The sequence below is a fragment of the Sorex araneus genome, chromosome 1 (genome assembly GCF_027595985.1).
Source record: "Sorex araneus isolate mSorAra2 chromosome 1, mSorAra2.pri, whole genome shotgun sequence".
NCBI lineage: Eukaryota > Metazoa > Chordata > Mammalia > Eulipotyphla > Soricidae > Sorex > Sorex araneus.
In genome coordinates this window covers 365,409,449-365,427,396 of record NC_073302.1, presented here as the reverse complement: position 1 = coordinate 365,427,396, position 17,948 = coordinate 365,409,449, and the positions used below count along the sequence as shown (strand labels likewise).

The 17,948-nt window shown below is 50.6% G+C and overlaps 1 protein-coding gene across 1 annotated transcript in view; it reads left to right on the top strand.

Moving 5' to 3' along the window:
- Positions 1 to 17,948, top strand: part of LOC101542564 (NFE2 like bZIP transcription factor 3) — a 34,245-nt gene that overhangs the window by 13,539 nt on the left and 2,758 nt on the right. Inside the window, exon 3 of the mRNA XM_055128637.1 lies at positions 17,204 to 17,380. Within this exon, the coding sequence (XP_054984612.1) occupies positions 17,204 to 17,380 (177 nt within the window). The remainder of the gene's footprint in view (positions 1 to 17,203; positions 17,381 to 17,948) is intronic.

Below are 17,948 nucleotides of genomic sequence, written 5' to 3'. Positions count from 1 at the left end.
GTGGTGCCGGGGATTGAACCCGAGTGGGGCTCCAGCGAGCCAAGTAAGCCCCTCCCCCACCGTCCTCGCGCCCGCCCCGCCGTCTCCAGTCCCCGGCTCCTGGCTGTGGGTCTGTGTGTCGCTCCCTGTCCACTCCCCTGGGTACTGGGCAACACATCCCAGGCATCTTTTCTTCTGACTTTGGTCGCTCTTGGCATGGGACTTACAGAGGAGAAAAGCCCAGGCTGGCTACACTCTTGCTCTCGCCCTCACAGTCCCCCGGCACCAGCTTGCAGGTGAGCCCCGAGAGAGAAGAACTCCCCCGTTTAAGTCAAAGTCAGCATGGTTCTCTTCCTGTCTGGGCCACACCCCGTGGTGTTTGGGGACCTCCCGGGCAGTACCCAGCAGGCTGGGTGCATGCAGTGCCCGGGAGCCAACCCTGCCCACCCCCCGCCCCCCTCCCCCGTTCTACTGCGCAAGACCCTCCCTCACCCTGGGCGTGGCCAGCAGCTGGGCTGAGAAAGTGTTGTTTTGTCCCTGCAGTTACCACCCTCCCCCATCCTGCTTACCCCTGTGCTCGGAGAGAGTCGAGAGAGTCGGGGTGAGAGTCGGGGTGAAGCGAGGGACCCCCCTGCATCCCCCGAGCAGAATCCCCCTGCGCAGCGGCTGGGGTGGAGAGATTGGGCTGACGGTGCCAGCGCCCCGCTCCCGGGAACTCTGCCCTCCTCGGTCACAGGCACCCGTGCCGTGCCCTGGCGTCCCTTCTGCCCCCCACTGCTGAACCCGTGTGGAACCAGCCAGCAGAGCAGCGCCTGGGGTGCGCACTTGTGTCTGGAGAGACCCACCGTGACCGGGTCTGTGCCGACAAGTCTTCTGAAGTGGACATGCCTGCAGGCATTTCCTGGTCTGTCTCTTCCTGGCGGTGTGACCGAAGGCAAGTTGCTTAACCTCTCTGTGCCTCTTCTATAAAAGTAGATAATAGCACTGCCTACCTTTATAGGGAGGCCGTGCAGCCTTGGTGAGATCATTTAAGTGGCACCTGGCCCACGGCAAGTGCTCAATAAATGGGAGCTATAATTACCTTGAGCTGCTATTAAAATCCTCCCGGGCCAAACCAGACATAGTCTCTCTTTATCTGCCTCCTGCCTCTGGCCAAGAGCCGGGCCCCCAGAATTCTTGGGCCTTTCCCCCGGCTGCCTCTGATGTCACCCTCCTGGTCGGCACCCCACTGTTCTTTGTCTTTGAAGGTCTGTCGGAACCTGAAGGTCAGAGCCTGGCCCAGCTCTTCCTCCCGCCCAGGAGTGAGTGAAAGGCCCCGTGCGAGGCGGGCAGTTCCCAGGCCCATCCCACGGCCCCAGACGGTGTGAGAAGCAGGCACCAGTTTCCTGAGCTCTGCTCTCTCTGCGCCTCCCCTCCCCCCTGTGTCTGAGCAGATCCCAGCTGGGGAAGGAGGAGGAGGCCGTGAGCCTTGTGCTGGAGTAGGACGCGTGACCCAGAAAAGGTCTACAAGGCTGCAGGGCTCAGAGATAGATGCCAGTGGGCGAGAAGAGACCCCCCCCCGCCCCGCCCCCCAAGTAGGTGCTGGGTCTGTGTGGAGGATGGAGGTGCCCAGGAGGGGGCTGTGGTGGCCAGGGTCTTTCTAGCAGATGTCAGTTCTGTCGCCAGGATTTTCGTTGTGATTAAGTGCTTCGGCTCACAAGTTTATAGCAGTTTCTTTTTTTTTTTGCTTTTTTTTGGGTCACATCCGGCGATGTACAGGGGTTACTCCTGGCTCTGCACTCAGGAATTACTCCTGGCGGTGCTCAGGGGACCATATGGGATGCTGGGAATCGAACCCGGGTCGGCCATGTGCAAGGCAAATGCCCTACCCGCTGTGCTATCGCTCCAGCCCCTATAGCAGCTTCTTAAGACAAAATGAGCCTGCCTCCCTCCCTTCCTTCCTTCCTTCCTTCCTTCCTTCCTTCCTTCCTTCCTTCCTTCCTTCCTTCCTTCCTTCCTTCCTTCCTTCCTTCTTTGCTTCTTTCCTTCCTCCCTCCGTCCCTCAGTCCCTCCATCCCTCCATCCTTCCCTCCCTCCCTTCCTTCCTTCTTTTCTTCCTCCCTTCCCCTTTCCCCCCTTCCTCCCTCCCTCTCTCCTTCCCTCCTTTTTTCCTTCCTTTCTTCCTCACTCCCATCCTCCCTCCCTCCCTCCCTCCCTTCCTTTCTCCCTCCCTCCTTCCTTACTTCCACCTGCCTACAAGACAACCCACAAGCAAATAAAAAGTAACGTAACGATGGGTTCAACTTACCCATTCTTTAAGAACATGGTCCTCAGGCCAGACAGATAGCACAGGGGTTAAGGCACTTTGCTTGCTCACAGCAGGCCTAGGTTCAATTCCCAGCATCATGTCTGGTTCCCTGAGTACCATCCGGAGGGATCCCTGAGCACAGAGCCAGGAGTGAGCCCTGAGCACAGAGCCAGGAGTAATCCCTGAGCACCTGGAGCATGACCCCTCCAAACAAAACAAAGACCACGGACGACGGTCTGTGACTCTCTGCTCTGTACAGTCGTGCTTGTAAAATCCATCCTGTCTCCATGTGGCATTGTGGAGAACAGGAAGAGCATGAAGAGATGGTAATTACGGCTTACCATGCTGGTATGGCTCTTCCTGGACATTCTGATCAGGCTGTCAGCGGTTAGTCATTAATTACAACTCCTCAGACCCCGAGAGCAGTAGAAAAAGTAGTAATTAATAGCTCCGTAGCATTTTAATATGTATGAGGTGCTTTTTTTTTCCACAACAAAATTCCTTAAAAATGTGAGTTAGAAAATAGCATCCTCATTTCCCCGTCTGGGAGACTGAGGGTCACGGTCACACAGCTGGGAGAAATGGGATTTTCATTCAGCCAGTTTGGGACCTGAGCTGTCCAGGTCGGGACTGCTGTAGCCCCTTGCCATGCAGGTGACATTTCCAGTGCTATAGGCCCTTGCCGCTTTCTAAAGAGACTGTGGGGCCAGAGTCATAGCCCAGCCTGCCTCCCTCCCTCCCTCCCTCCCTGCCACCCTTCCTCACTCCCTCTGCTCCATCGCCAGCACTGCCAGGAGTGACTCATGTCATAATGCTGATTTCCCACAAGACTTCCCAACAAGCAACCGACCGGAGTGGTAGTACAGCAGATAAGGCACCCGTGCCTGGGTTTGGTCCCTTGGCATCCCGTATGGTCCCTGAGGATTGCCAGGAGTAACCCCTGAGCATTGTCAGGTATGGCCCAAACCAAAAAACAGAAATATTCCTCTAGCAGACAAAATCAAACCCAGGCCTCCCTCATGCAAAGCCTACCCCCAGCCCAGGGGAGCCATCTGCTCAACCCCATCAAGATCCGGGTTTTTATTTTTAAAGGAACCTCAGGAATCATGTATATTGCTGCAAAATGCTGGAGAGATGATACAATAAAGAGATGAAAAAAAAGAGAAGCTCCTTTCAAATGTGTGTGTTTATTATCCAGTGGGCATAACAAAATGTCCTGAAATTTAATATAAACTTTACACAATTTATAAGCTTAATATTCTGTAGCATCCATGGGCCAGAAATCCTGAAGTGTTTTTTGTTTTGATTTGTTTTGGGGGGAGGGGGCCACACATGGCGATGCTCAGGGATTACTCTTTTTTTTGGGGGGGGGGGTCACACCCGGCGATGCGCAGGGGTTACTCCTGGCTCTTCACTCAGGAATTACCCCTGGCGGTGCTCAGGGGACCATATGGGATGCTGGGATTAGAACCCAGGTCGGCCGCATGCAAGGCAAACGCCCTACCCGCTGTGCTATCGCTCCAGCTCCTCAGGGGTTACTCTTGACTCTTCATGTAGGATCACTCCTGCTGGTGTTCAGGGGACCATGTAGGGTGCCGGGGATCGAACCCAAGTCAAATGCATTCAAGGCAAGTGCGTTATCCACTGTACTATCTTTCTAGCCCCGATCCTGAAGTATCTTCTCTAGATTGTTCTATTTCTAGTTTGGAATTTCAGAGGTACAAGCTCAGAGGCTGGTTGAGTTGCTGTCATCTGACAGTGTCACCATGGCCGGCCCCCTTCCAAGAGTTCCCGCCACAGAAGCCCCTGCCTTCCACGGGACCTTCTTTCTGTGAGCCACAGTTTTTTGTTTTTTTTTCCTTTTCTGGTTGTGGGATCACACCTGTCAGTGTTCAGGTGTTATCCTGGCTCTGCACTCAGGAATTACTCCTGGCAGTGCTCGGGGAACCATACAGGATGCTGGGGATGGAACTGTGCAAGGCAAGTGCCATACCTGCTGAACTATTGTGTTGGGGCACACCTCACAGCGTTCAAGTACTGCCCCTGCCTCTCTGCTCAGGGGACCGTATGGGGTGCCCAGAATCTGACTGAGATCAGCTGCATGCACACCTGAGCCTGTGTCCGGTCTGGTTGATTTATTCTTATTATAAATAAATAAATAAATAAATAAATAAATAAATAAATAAATGCCCATCAAAAATGGAACTGCAGGGCCCAGAGGGGTGTAGTGTCTGCCAGGTGGGCTCAGGGCTCTGGGTTGGATCCTACGCACCACTGGGCAGCCTGCTGGCCACCAGCCCTATGAGGACCCTAGACCCCTGTCAGTAAGACAGCATCACTCTTTCAGCTGTCAGAGTCCTCGGACTTACTCTTGCAAACACCTTGTCTTGAAATAAGTTATTTTATTCTTTCAAAAAGTCAGTCTCGGGGCTGGAGTGACAGCACAGCGGGTAGGGTGTTTGCCTTGCATGTGGCCAACTTGGGTTCGATTCCCAGCATCCCATATTGTCCCCAGCACCGCCAGGAGTAATTGGGTCACACCCAGCGATGCACAGGGATTATTCCTGGCTCTGCACTCAGGAATTACTCCTGCAGAGCCAGGAATTACCCCTGTGCATCGCTGGGTGTGACCCAAAAAGAAAAAAAAAAAAAAAGAACAGTCTCAGGGCTGGGGAGATAGCCCAGTGGTGCTGATCTTGCCTGAGTCTGACCTGGGTCCTTGGCATCCGAGTCTCACCAGGAGTGAGCACTGCCAGGAGCAAGCCCTGAGCAAAGCCAGGTGTGGCTCAGAAACTAAAACAGTCAAGTCCTGCCGCTTGTAATCTGGAATCCATCCCCTCTTACCTTCTTTATTTTTTTCTTTTTTGGTTACACCCAGTGATTCTCAGGGTTTACTCCTGGCTCTGCACTTAGTAATATTCCTGGCGGTGTTCGAGGACCATATGGGTTGCCAGGGATTGGGATGCCGGGGATCAAACCCGGTTCGGCCTCATGCAAGGCAAACGCCCTCCCCTCTGTTCTATCGCTTCCCCTCCCCTTCCCTCCCCCCTTTGCAGCTGTCCTCTCCTTAACAGGGTCAAGAGCTGGAGCCATAGTATTGTGGATAGGGCATTTGCCTTGCACGCTGCCAGTCCACGTTCAATCCCCGTCATCCCATATAGTCCCCCCAAGCCCAGAAGTAAACCCTGAGCACTGCCCGGTGTGACTGCAGAACAAAACAAATTTTTTAAAAAGTGCTCTGGGGCTAAAGAGTAAGTACAGCCAGTAGAGTGCTTGCCCTGCATGTGGCTGCTCTGGGTTTGCTCCCCTGAGTCACATATGGTCCCCCAAGTGCCAGCAGGAGGGACCCCTGAGGACAAAGCTGGGAGTAAACCCTGAGCACAACTGGATGTGGCTCCCAAACAAACAAAAAATGACTTGCTCTGAAATGTTTGTTCTGTTCCTTTTTTGTTCCAGGGCCCCTCGGAGCCGCAATTCTTTAGTTTAGCCCCATTCCCAGGGCAGGGGCATCAGATCCCCGCCTCAAAGCCTAGAATGCCAAATAACTCGCGGACATATTTTACAGCCACTTTAATGTTCAGTATTTGTTTGTTCAGAGGGAAGGAGTGGGGGCACACCTCACAGAGCTCAGGAGCTGTGCACTTTGTGGAGTTTGTGTGTACCAAGAATTAGACACCTCTGTGCCGTCTCCCTAGCCCAGACAGCCTCTAAAACCTCTTCGGCAGCAAGGCTCCAGCCCCTCCTTTCTTGGTGTGATTTTGTCATTGTACCATGCCATTAGTTCACTTCTCAGCCGCCTTTACAGCAGTGACAGCTACACAGGCAGCCAGTGCACAAGGCTTGTTTGGCGAATCTTCATCCTCACGACGTTTTTCTGGACAAACCCAAGAGGAGCTGGTGAGGGTGGATTCTTCCTCCTGGGGTACAGACAGTTTGGTGGGGCCTGGTGCCTGTGTGTGCCCAGGGCCTGGTGCCTCAGGGCAAGTCCCCAAGGGCATGATTGAAGCCCACTCAACATAGGGATGTGCTTGCGGATTTGCCGTCTCTTACTTTTTTGCGGGTGTGGAAGTGGGGTTGGGTCAGACCCTGCAGTGCTCAGGGGTCACTTCTGGTTGTGCTCGGGGGACCATATGATTGAAATGCTGGGAATTGAACCCAGGTCAGCCATGTACATGGCAAATGCGCTACCCGCTGTACCATCACTCCAGCCCCAGGGAATTTGCCATCTCTCACCAACTTTCTTAGCAGGATGCAGATGAGGAAAGAGCCAGGCCCAACGGATGCATCCTCAGCTGTTCTCCTTGTGTCTTCTCCTGCTAGAATACTATTGTTTGCCTTCTACCGGAATTGCTTTCAAAGGCCCCTAACAGCTCACTCTTCCCTCCCTTCCTCCTTCCCGCTTGCCTCCCTCCCTTCCTCCTTATATCCTTCCTTCCCTCCTTCCCTTCCTTTCTCCCTCCCTCCCTCCTTCTCTCCTTCCTCCCTTCTTTCCTCCTTCCTTCCCCCCTCCTTCCTTCCTCCCACCTTTCCTCCCTTCTTCCTTCCATTTTTCATTCTACCCACTATTACCATATATATATTTTATATATCAATTTAATTGCAGTAATGCGGGGGCAGGGGGCAGTGTTACCACCCCATGCCACAGCCAACGCACCCATCACTGTGCCGATGTCTCAGCCCCACACACCATGGTCCACCTCTACCCTTGTCAGTCACTTCCCCTGTCCCGTTTGATAATCTCAGTTATACAGTCAGAGTCTCAGGGCGGTTTTCCTTTGATTCTGTCTGCCTGCGGCTTTCTGGTTGCCAAATCCTGTGGGTGCTTTGCTGCCCGTATCTTGTGTAACTTGTAAGTGCTCAGCACAACCAACCGTTCCTCCATACTTCTGGAATCTGAGCCATTGCAGGCCCTGACTTCCTGCTGTGCCTCACTTCTGCCCTCCTTAGTTCTGGCTGCCTTTGCTCTCCTCCACGTTCTCAGCTCACCAGTGTAGTGAGTATTTCTACTTGACTCTGCTTGTTGCAAATGCGTTGCGTTTTTATTTTGTTTTTGTGCCATGCTCAGGGGCTACTCATGCAAGGTTCACTGCGCAAGGGTTGCACCCAGCAGTGCTCAGGAAATTATTAACAATGCCAAGGACTGAACCCAGACCCCCCAGCTTACAAAGCAGATCCACTAGCCCTTAGAATGATCTCGCTGACCCCCCTCAATTTTTTACAACAGTCCTGATCGGGTGAGTCACTGGCAAATGGTTAAATCCCAACAGAAGTCCATGTGACAGATGACACATATCCCCACTAGGGTGGGGGATGGGGTACTCAGAGGGGTTAGGGCGCTTTGTAATCCGGCGTCACGGTTCAGTCTCAGCACCACATGGTTCCACAGCACTGTTTCCTTCCTCTCCCACCCTCCACCATGTGTTCCCAGGAAACTCAAGAGCAAAAGAAGCCTGTGGGGAGCACTGTGATCTTGCTCTTCATTAAGCCTTCACCCCCTTTTCCTAAAGACTTGGGTATTTCCTCCCAGCAGGAGCCATGGGAACGTGTGTGATACTACTCTGTCTTTTTCCTGGTTATTCAAATAGTTACTCAAATAGTTCCTCAAATAGTTCCAGAACCATGAAACAAAGGTGGTTTCCTTTTATTGGGGGGAGGGGAGCACTCCCAGCCGGGCATGGGGCATGATGTGGTGCTGTGTATAGAGCCTGGGGAGGGCCCACTTGTAAAACGTGTGCTGCATAGAGCCTGAGCCTGAGCCCATGGTACAGCCAGGAGAGCGTCTGCTTTGCACATGGAAGGATGGAAGGATGAGCTGAGTCTGATTTTCAAGTATCCTTATAATCACCAGAGCATCACCAGGTCAGTGGGTGAGTCCTAAAAACAAAGACAAAGAAACAAAAAAAACCCAAGTGCTTCAGCCCTCTGAGGCTGCTCCCAGTCCCACATGTCTTGTTATTTTATTATTTTTTTTTAAAGGAAAGAATGAAAGAATGCAAGGCTGGAGAGAGAGTACAGCGGGCAGGGCGCTTACCTTGCACTTGGCCAACCGGGGTTCAATCTCTGTCCCCTGTATCATCCCCTAAGCCCTCCTGGACTGATTGCTGTGTGCAGAACAAGGAGTAAGCCCTTAGTACTACAGGGTGTGGCCCCAAAACCAAAAACCTTGCAACCACACCTGGTTTGTGTTAAGGAGGTGACTTGGAAAGCCCCAAAGAATGAGGACAGGGGAAGCGAGCAAGGGAGGTTTCAACCCCACCACCAACCCCAGTGGGGCGGTGAGAGAATGAATGTGGCTTTTGAAGCACCAGCCATGCCTTTTATGGGAACTTCCATAAAAACCCTGGAAGTCCTGTTGGGTCTGCCTCCCCAGAACTGAAAAGGATGGGGTTGGGAGCACTGACAGTGTGGGGGTTGAGAGCTGAGAGCCTGCCTTGCATGGATGGGGAGCTCCCACCTTCCCAAAGCGGGCTGGTCCTTTGCTGCAGCCTTTTAAAGTGAACTGGCAGGAGGCTGGAGAGATAGCACAGTGGGTCGGGTGCTGACGGGTGGGGACCAGACCCAGGTTCTATCCCTGGCACCTCATGTGGTCCCAGAACACTTCCAGGCATGCTCCCTGAGTAGAGCCAGGAGTAAGCCCTGAGCACTGCATCATGTGATACCCCCACCACACACACACACACACACACACACACACACACACACACACACACACACACACACACACACACACACACACACACACACATAAGGGCTGTGGGGGAGAGCTCAGTGAATGAGGCTGGCTTTTTGCATGCTGGAGGCTCAGGTTCGACTGCTGTCTTCTGGGCACAACACCCAGTCAAGAACCAGGAACACGAGCCTCCGCATACCACTGGCTGCGTACGGCCCCAAACGGCCCCCAGAAGTTAAAATAAGTCAGTAATCCTGTATTCGCCCCCCCGAAACTCTAGCAGATGCTCGAGTGAGTTACTGAACTGTCTGGAGGAGGTTGGGAACCTCTGGTCGACAGCCCATTGGTCAGTACACAGGACACAGCTGCTGTTGTGTCTGAGGTGGAGGGCAGAGGCAAGGAGCCCTTGGTAGCTGTGCCCTGCGCTGGCTCCAGGAGGGAAGGTCGGAGTGGGAGTCAGGCCCCGAGGCTGCTGTTAGAGTGGAGGGATGATGGAGCATAAGGGTTTCAACATCAGGCATCGCCACTACCACTGCACACTGTTCCGCTGGTGTGATGAAAGGAGTACGACGAGACGGGGAAGTGAGGCAGAAGGAAGGGCTGGCAGGCCTTGCCCATGCTTTGCCTGGGTTTGACCCCCAGCATCACATGGTCCCCTGGGCTCCACCGGGAGTGACCTCCAGAAACTGAGCCAGGAGTAGCTCCCAAGCACAAGTCACTGTAGCCCCCCAAACCATTTTTTAAAAAATGGGCAGGGGGAGAAATATAAATGTTGAGAAAGAAGAGGTAAAAAAATCTTTAAAAATAAATTTATGGGCTGGAGTGATAGTACAGCGGGTAGGGCGTTTGCTTTGCATGTGGCCAACCTCGGTTGGATCCCTGGCATCCCATATGTGCATGTGGCTTGAGGCAGTCCCTCAAGCACTGCCGGGAGTGATCCCTGAGTATAGAGCGGGAGTAACCCCAAGCATTGCTGGATGTGACCCAAAAAGCAAAAAAATAAATAAAATAAATAAAAACTATACACTTTAGGGGAAATCTGTGTTGAAAGAAAATCCAGTGAAAAACTAGTTCTGGGGTAATCCTCTGCTGTTATGTTGGCCAAAGTTAATTAATTTTAAGGTAACTTTTTAGTTAGATGTAGTTTAGTTAGAAGAATAGGATGGACCTGAGTACAGCAGGTACGATGTTTATCTTGCATGCAGCTCACCTGGTTCTTTCCCAATATCCCATATGGCCCCTGAGCCTTCCCAGGAGTTATCCCTGAGTGCAGAGCCAGGATTAAGCTTTGAGCACTGCAAGGTGTGGCTCCCCGAGCACCCTTCCCCCCAAAAAATGCAAGAATAGTAATCTTTACTCAGACTTATATATTGTAAACATTTCACCCCATTTAACTGATTCTGGTTTGGGGGTCACACCCGAAGATCTCAGGGCTTATCCTGCCTCCGCTCAAGGGTCAGTCACTCTGGGCGGTGCTGGGGATGGGAGCAGGGCTAGCCACGTGTCAGGCAGGCACCTTCACCCTTGCCTTTGGCTGGGGCTCCCCACTTAGGATTTTCACTGTGGCCCCTGGGGTGAGCTGTTTGAGAAACACAGATCTGATCTGTCCGTGTTGAGATTGAATCTGTGGCCCTCGAGATGCAACTATTCCCACCACAGCCCACTCGGCTCAGACTCTGACCTGCTGACCCGGGTATCCTACACGCAGTGGGCAGATCTCTTCAGCCGTCTTGAATCTGGAAGTGTCCTCCAGGCTTGGTATTTTGTGACCTTTATGTTTCAGAAGTGTATTGGTTATTTTATAAAACAGTGGCCAGTTTATTTTTTTGTGTCCTTTTGTGTGGATGCAGTTCCCAGGCAGTGCCCGGAGGGGTCTGCGGCCACCCCGGCTGGGCGGTGGATTCACTGGTCAGCACCAGCACTGGGCTCGGGCTTGGCAGTGCCAGAGGCAGCCAGTATTCTGGGGGCCTTGCGGTGCCAATGTTTGAACTGGAGTCCCAACAGAGATAGAGCAAGCGGTCCTGACCACTGTTCTGTCTCCTGCGTCTTCCATGTCCCTACATGACAGCAACATTGTAACTTGGGAATAGGAATCCCACAGGAGAGGTGTGCTTTATACTCATGCCCTCCATGGCTGATGAATCTCCAGACTGTGATGGTAGATTTCAACCCCTGGTCTCTTGTTTTACAAGGTTCTTGTTATAAGTAACAAGTCATCCAGCAGGTGATACTTTGAGGCTAGTTGTTTAGTTTGCAGTGCTGGAATCAACATAGAGCCATATCTACAGTGGTTGAAACTATTTCAGTGTCTTGATAAGCATCGAAATTCCCCCCTCCTCTCTCTCTGCCCCCCCTTAGGCTAAGTGTGAGATTAAGATTAGTGTTTGGGTTAGGGTCACAGTTAGATGTCATGGTTTGACAGCTAGGAGGCATGCTCTTCATGCCAAAGACTTGGAGTTCGTCCCCAGCACCATATGTCCTCCCGAGCACTGAGCCAGGAACAGCCACTGAGCACCCTGGGTGTGGCCCCCAAAGAAAAGCAAAGTTACATTTAAGTTTTGGATTAGCATTGTTGTTAGGAATAGCATCAGAATTGGGATCCAGTGATTGTTAGTTCATTGTTAGGGAGAGGGTCGGGGTTCAGCAGTGAAATTGTGTTTGTTAGGTTCAGAATGCCTTGATTTGACTAAGTTAGGGATAGGGTTAGGATTAGGGCTCTAAATATCACATGTTCACTCTCCTTAGTTTGCACTTCGTGAATGATTTTCTAATTTCATCATTCTGTTTCTGTAATAAACTTCCCCGTGTTATGGTGAAATTTTTTCCCTCCTTTAATAGTTTATATATTTAACAGACTTTTTTTTATATAATGATAGGATCCGTTATTATAGAATTTTTAGTCTTAGGTTTCTGCTGCCCACCTCCTGTCTTTACTTTTTGTTTTGGGGCCACAGACAGAGCCACAGGGCCATGGGGCTTCAGTGCTCATCCTGGCTCAGTGCTTGGGGGTTGTTACTGTTGCTACTCCTAAGAGATCATGAATCCAGGGGCAGGAGCGACAGTCCAGCAGGTAGGGCACTTGCCTTGCACAAAGCCAACCTGGGTTTGATCTCCAGCATCCCATACGGTTCCTTGAGCATCGCCAGGAGTAATTTCTGAATCTAGGCCCCGAGTATTGCCAGGTGTGGCCCCAAAACCAGAGGAATAAAAAATATAAAAGAGAGGTCATGAATCCATCCAGAATTTGGATTTAACAGGCTTTTGTTTGTTCATGGCTTTTTTGGTCACACCTGGGGTGATACTCAGAGGTTACTCGTGGCTCTGCACTCAGAAATCACTCGTGTCGGTGATCAGGGAATTATATTGAATAGTGGGGATGGAACCCATGCAAGACAAATGCCCTACCTGCTGTACTATTGCTCCGGTCCCAGCTTTAACAGGTTTAACAGATGAAACTGCGCTGTGACCAGTCACCTCTCCCCTGGCTTCCCCACCTTCAGTCAGGCATCCCTGTGTGCGTGTGCAGGAGCGAGGCCATCTAACCCACGGGAGGTTGTATCTCTCCCATCTCAGGCCGTCATGTTCAGGAGTTTACGGCACCTGTCCCTGGTGCCAGGCTCTGGGGGCGGCAGCAGAAGATAGCGCAGGAACTCACATGCTGGTCCATCAGCGGGTGCTCAGTGCTACGGTGGGAATCAGCCAGTGAGCTGAGAGAGACCCAAGGGGCCCTGGGGCTGCCGCCTGGGGCCCTGCTATGTGTAGAAGCGAGAAAACAGTCGCTTTTACAGGACTGTAGAAAACGGGGAAGGAAAGGGGGAAGTGGGAGAACAGGGAGAACCGGACGGCTGCCGAAGACCCCAGCCAGGGGAAATGCCGACTGCAAAGCACTCACTTGGGAAACCCTGCCGAGCCCGGTCATTGGTTGGTAGGATGGCCCAGAGGACTCTGGGGACTGTGTTTGGGGAGAGGGACAAGTTTTGGACTGCACCAAGCACTGATGGGGGAGAGCGTACTCCCAGCCCTGCTCAGGGGACCTGGTAGTGTTGGGAATCACATCAGCTTGCAAAGCAACTGCCCCAACTCTGGATTCTTCCTCCAGCCCTTTCTGCAGGGGGTTGCACCAAAGGGTAGCAGGAAAATGGGCTGAAAGCTAAAGAGTGATGTGGGACCAAGCGACAGGGCTTTTTTTTTTTTTTTTTAGATTTTATTGCGACAGGGCTTTTGAGATGGGAGGTGTCAGTGTCATAGTGCACAGATGAAAATGACCCAGTTGGAGAAGGAGCTTGCCTTGCACATGCCTGTCGGGGTTCAGTCCCAGGTACCATATGGTTCCCCAAGCTCACTAGGAGAAACCTGGAATGCAGAACCAGCCTCTGAGCACTGCCAGGTGTGGCCCAAACTGCCTGTGGCCCCCTCCCCCATTTTTAAAAAAATTTATTCTTTTATTGAATCACCATGTGGAAAGTTACAAAGCTTTCAGGTTTAAGTCTCAGTTATACAATGCTCGAACACCCATCCCTTCACCAGTGCACATATTCCACCACCAAGAACCCCAGTATACCTCTCCCCCACCGCCCCCACCTCCCCAGCCCCCACCCCGCCTGTGTAACTGATAAATTTCACTTTACTTTCACTTTACTTTGATTACATTCAATATTTAAACAAAAAACTCACTATTATTGTTTGGAGTTTCTCCCCCCTAAAATCGGACCTGCTGAAAAGGAAGCATTTGATAATTTGTTTTCCATTGCTGCGAATGAAGAGATATGAGGTCGAGCAGCCACACTAGCGGCCGCATGGTTTTGGATTTCTGTTTGTTTTTTTTTTTTTTTTTTTGCTTTTTGGGTCACACCCGGCGATGCACAGGGGTTGCTCCTGGCTCTTCACTCAGGAATTACCCCTGGCGGTGCTCAGGGGACCATATGGGATGCTGGGAATCGAACTCGGGTTGGCCGCGTGCAAGGCAACCGCCCTACCTGCTGTGCTATTGCTCCAGCCCCTGTATTTTTTTAAATTTATTTATTTTTAATTAGTGAACCACCGTGAGGGTACAGTTACAGATTTATACACTTTTGTGCTTATGCTTCCCTCATACAAAGTTCGGGAACCCATCCCTTCACCAGTGCCCATTCTCCACCACCAGTAAACCCAGCATCCCTCCCACCCTCCCCAATCCCATCTCCCCCCACCCCACCCTGCCACTGTGGCAGGGCATTCCCTTCTGTTCTCTCTCTCTAATTAGCTGTTGAGGTTTGCAATAAAGGTGTTGAGTGGCCACTGTGCTCAGTCTCTAGCCCTCATTCAGCCCACAACTCCCTTCCCCCACATGGCCTTCGACTACATTATAGTTGGTGATCCCTTCTCTGAGTTGCCCCTTCCTCAGAATGTGAGGTCAGCCTCCAAGCCATGGAGTCAACCTCCTGGTACTTATTTCTACAATTCTTGAGTGTTAGTCTCCCACTCTGTTATTCTATATGCCATAGATGAGTGCAATCTTTCTATGTCTGTCTCTCTCTTTCTGACTCATTTCACTTAGCATGAAACTTTTCATGCCGATCCACTTAAGTACAAAATTCATGACCTCCTTTTTTCTAACAGCTGCCTAGTATTCCATTGTATAGATGTACCAAAGTTTCCTCAACCACTCATCCGTTCTAGGGCATTCGGGTTTTTTCCAGATTCTGGCTATTGTAAACAGTGCTGCGATGAACATACATGTGCAGATGTCATTTCGATTATACTTTTTTTCCTCTCTGGGATATATTCCCAGCAGTGGTATTGCTGGGTCACCATTTTTTTTTTTTTTAATGAAAGCAAATGTCTTAGTAGATAGCAGAGATGAGAGGGTGGGCAAGTAGGAGTCGGATTGTTGGGGTGAAGTGCACAGATGGAGAGACTGAGGCAGGGGGCAAGAGCAATGTGCAGGTCTCCAAGGCTGAGTTCCAGTACAGTGGACAGAGGCAAGTAGGCCATGCCAGCCGATCACCAGTCCTTTCTCTGCTCTTGCAGCTTCTCTCCTTTCAGTGGAATCTGTGGGTTTTCATTTTCTTAAGCACAGCTTATTTTGTGTGTCTTTCCCCTCCCCCCCTTGGGGGCCACACCTGGCAGTTCTTGGGCTGACACCTGGCTCTGTGCTCAGGGATCACTCCTGGCAGCTAACAGGTGTGTGGCACTGGGGATCAAACCCAGCTCTCCGCTGTACTATTGCTCCAGCCCATGTGTCTCTGCAACTGTCAGTGTCAGTGATGGTGGATGGGAAGGCAGTGGTAGCACTGTCCTTGAGTTTTAGTCCATTGTGCTATATTGCTGGAAAAGAAAAATTAAAGACCAATTCTTTGTGGGCTGGAGAGAGAATGCAACGGGCTGAGCATATACTTTGTGTGCAGGCACCCCAAATTTGGTTCCTGGAACTGCATGGTTCCCCAGCCCACAAGCACAGGGCAGCGAGTAGCCCTTGTGCACTGCTGGGCTTTGCCCCAGAATTAAAGAAAGTAAAAATAAAAAATAGGGCTAATGGCACAGCAGGTAAGGCACTTGCCTCGGAGGTAGCTGACCTAGATTCAATACACTGGCACCCCATATGATCCCCCAGGCCTTCCAGGAGTGATTCCTGAGCACAGAGCCAGGAGCACTGCTGGACGGTGCCCCAAACCAAAACAACAAAAAGGGATTATTTGAAAGAGTGTGAGAATGCCTGGTGTTTAAAGGACAGGGGAAGTTACACAGGGAGCTTTTACTAGCACAGTTGGAATATCACTGTCTATCATATACAGTAATGGTAATGAATTCAGTGTTCAGAAAACTTCTAGACATTTCGGTGTGTTAGTCCACTCAGTTAACAGTAAATTAAATGGTAGAAAAACATCTGGGTAAATAAGCAAGTTGAAAATGGAGAATATAATGATGAGAGTAACATTAATTTTTTCAGAATACATTTACACATTTATTTATGCTGAAGATGTAGCTCACAGCATTTGCCTTGCATGTGAGAACCTAGGTTCAATTCCTAGCACCTCAGAGAATAATTGTTGTAAAATAGACAAAAGAGAAAGTCTTTAAAGTGAGACCATCTCTTTATACCTATCTCGTCCCTATCACTCCTTTCAAGAAGAACCAATAATACCATGTAGTACTACTTTCCAGATTTCTGTGTCTTGGGGGACAGAGAAGAGGTGGGGACCACACCCAGCTGTGTTCTACATCTACCCATCCCCCAGAGTGGTGCTTGGGGAAGTTACCCATGGTGATGCTACTCGGAGGCTCAGGCAGTGATGGGGATCAGCCCCAGGCTTCTTGCTTTCCGTGTGCTCCAGCCTCATGCCTGTGGAATCAGTGTTTTCTTCCAACTTAGGTACTTGATCAGTTTTCAACAGAAAAGTAAATTGAAACTGCCTGCTGGTAACATTGATTTCTAAACAGAATCAATTTTGCAGCTCAGAGGCTTTCTACATGCACATTATTTAAATCATGCACATCAAACAGCCTGAAAATGAGTTAAGAAAAATGGGACAGAAAACTCACCCTTATTCCATAATTCTTTTTTCTTTTTGGAGGGGCCGGGGGGCATACCTGGCAGTGCTCAGGGAAATCGTATGGTGGTGCTAGCGACTGAGCCATGTGCAAGATGGTGACCCCCCTGTAGTGTCGCTCTAGCCCTCATAATTGCTTGATACTGGAAACAAGTGCAGCCTTAGAGACTGAAGTGTAGCCACAAAACAAATATAAAATTGAGCGCATCCCTTTCCTTTCCTCTCTTTCTCTTTCCTTTCTTTTCCTTTTTCTTCCTCCTTTCTTCCCACCCTCTATGTGCTGGGGATTGAACTTAGGGTCTCATGTGTGCGAAAAAGCTAAAAGGATTATTGGGGCCAGAGAGATTATACAGCGGGTAAGAGGCTTTCCTTCCACGCACAGACCTGGGTTTGGTCCAAGGCACCACATATGGTCCCCTGAGCCCCTCTAGGAGTGATCCCTGAGCAGCCAGGAGTAAGCCCTGAACACTAGTGAGTGTGGCGTAAAATCCAAAAGAATGAATTTGTGAGGGTCTGAGAGACAGCTCACATGCTGAGGGCATGTGTTGCTTGCAGGATGCCAGAGTTTGAGCCTAGGTCTGATTCCCAGCACTATCTGATTCCTTGAACACTTGTCAGGTGTGGGTAAAAAAAAAAAAAAAAAAAAAAAGCCAACCAAAAACAAATTATAAGAGGTTTGAGTTACTTGGTCAAATATGGACTTCTGTTGAACACCCATTTATTTGCTTTCTTTCCTAGAATGGGGTGCTAAGAGAGAGGCATGAAACAGCAGGTCACAATTCCCGGCAGGAGGAAAATGAGCAGAGCATCTTAGCCCAGAAGGAGAAATCGCTATTGCAAAAGAATGAAGATGAAAATAAAATAACAGACAAACCTGACCGGGACACAGAAAAACCCACTGAGTCTCGAAATGAGGTAAGCAGGTCAGCATATCAGCCGTACCAGTTTGACTTTACTGCAGATTTCATGGTTTTGACAATAAATTTTGCATGTGTGTGCTCTGCAGTAAGCAGGTATCACCTATGAAAATGTTTTTTTTTTTTTAATTGTGGGACTGGGGGCTGGAGCGGGGAGGGAGTTTGCCTTGCCCGTGGCCAACTCGCGTTCGATTCCCAGCATCTTATATGGCCCCCTGAGCACCGTCAGAGGTAATTCCTGAGTGCAGAGCCAGGAATGACCCCTGTGCATCACCAGGTGTGACTCAAAAAAAGAAAAAAAAATTAAATTGTGGGGCTGTTTAATAAAGGAAGTCCACAGAATGATCTCCTGAATGTGTATCTATTACACACTAGGGCCCGAGTGATAGTACAGCGGGTAGGTGTGTGCCTTGCATGTAGCTCATCTGCATCTGATCCTCAGCATCCCATATGGCCCCCTCAGCCTGCTAGGACTAAGTGTGAGTACTGCCAGGTGTGGCCCCAAAACTCGGTTTTATGAGTTGCATTTGCCATGGTGGCAGAGGAAAACGAGACACCCAGCCCGG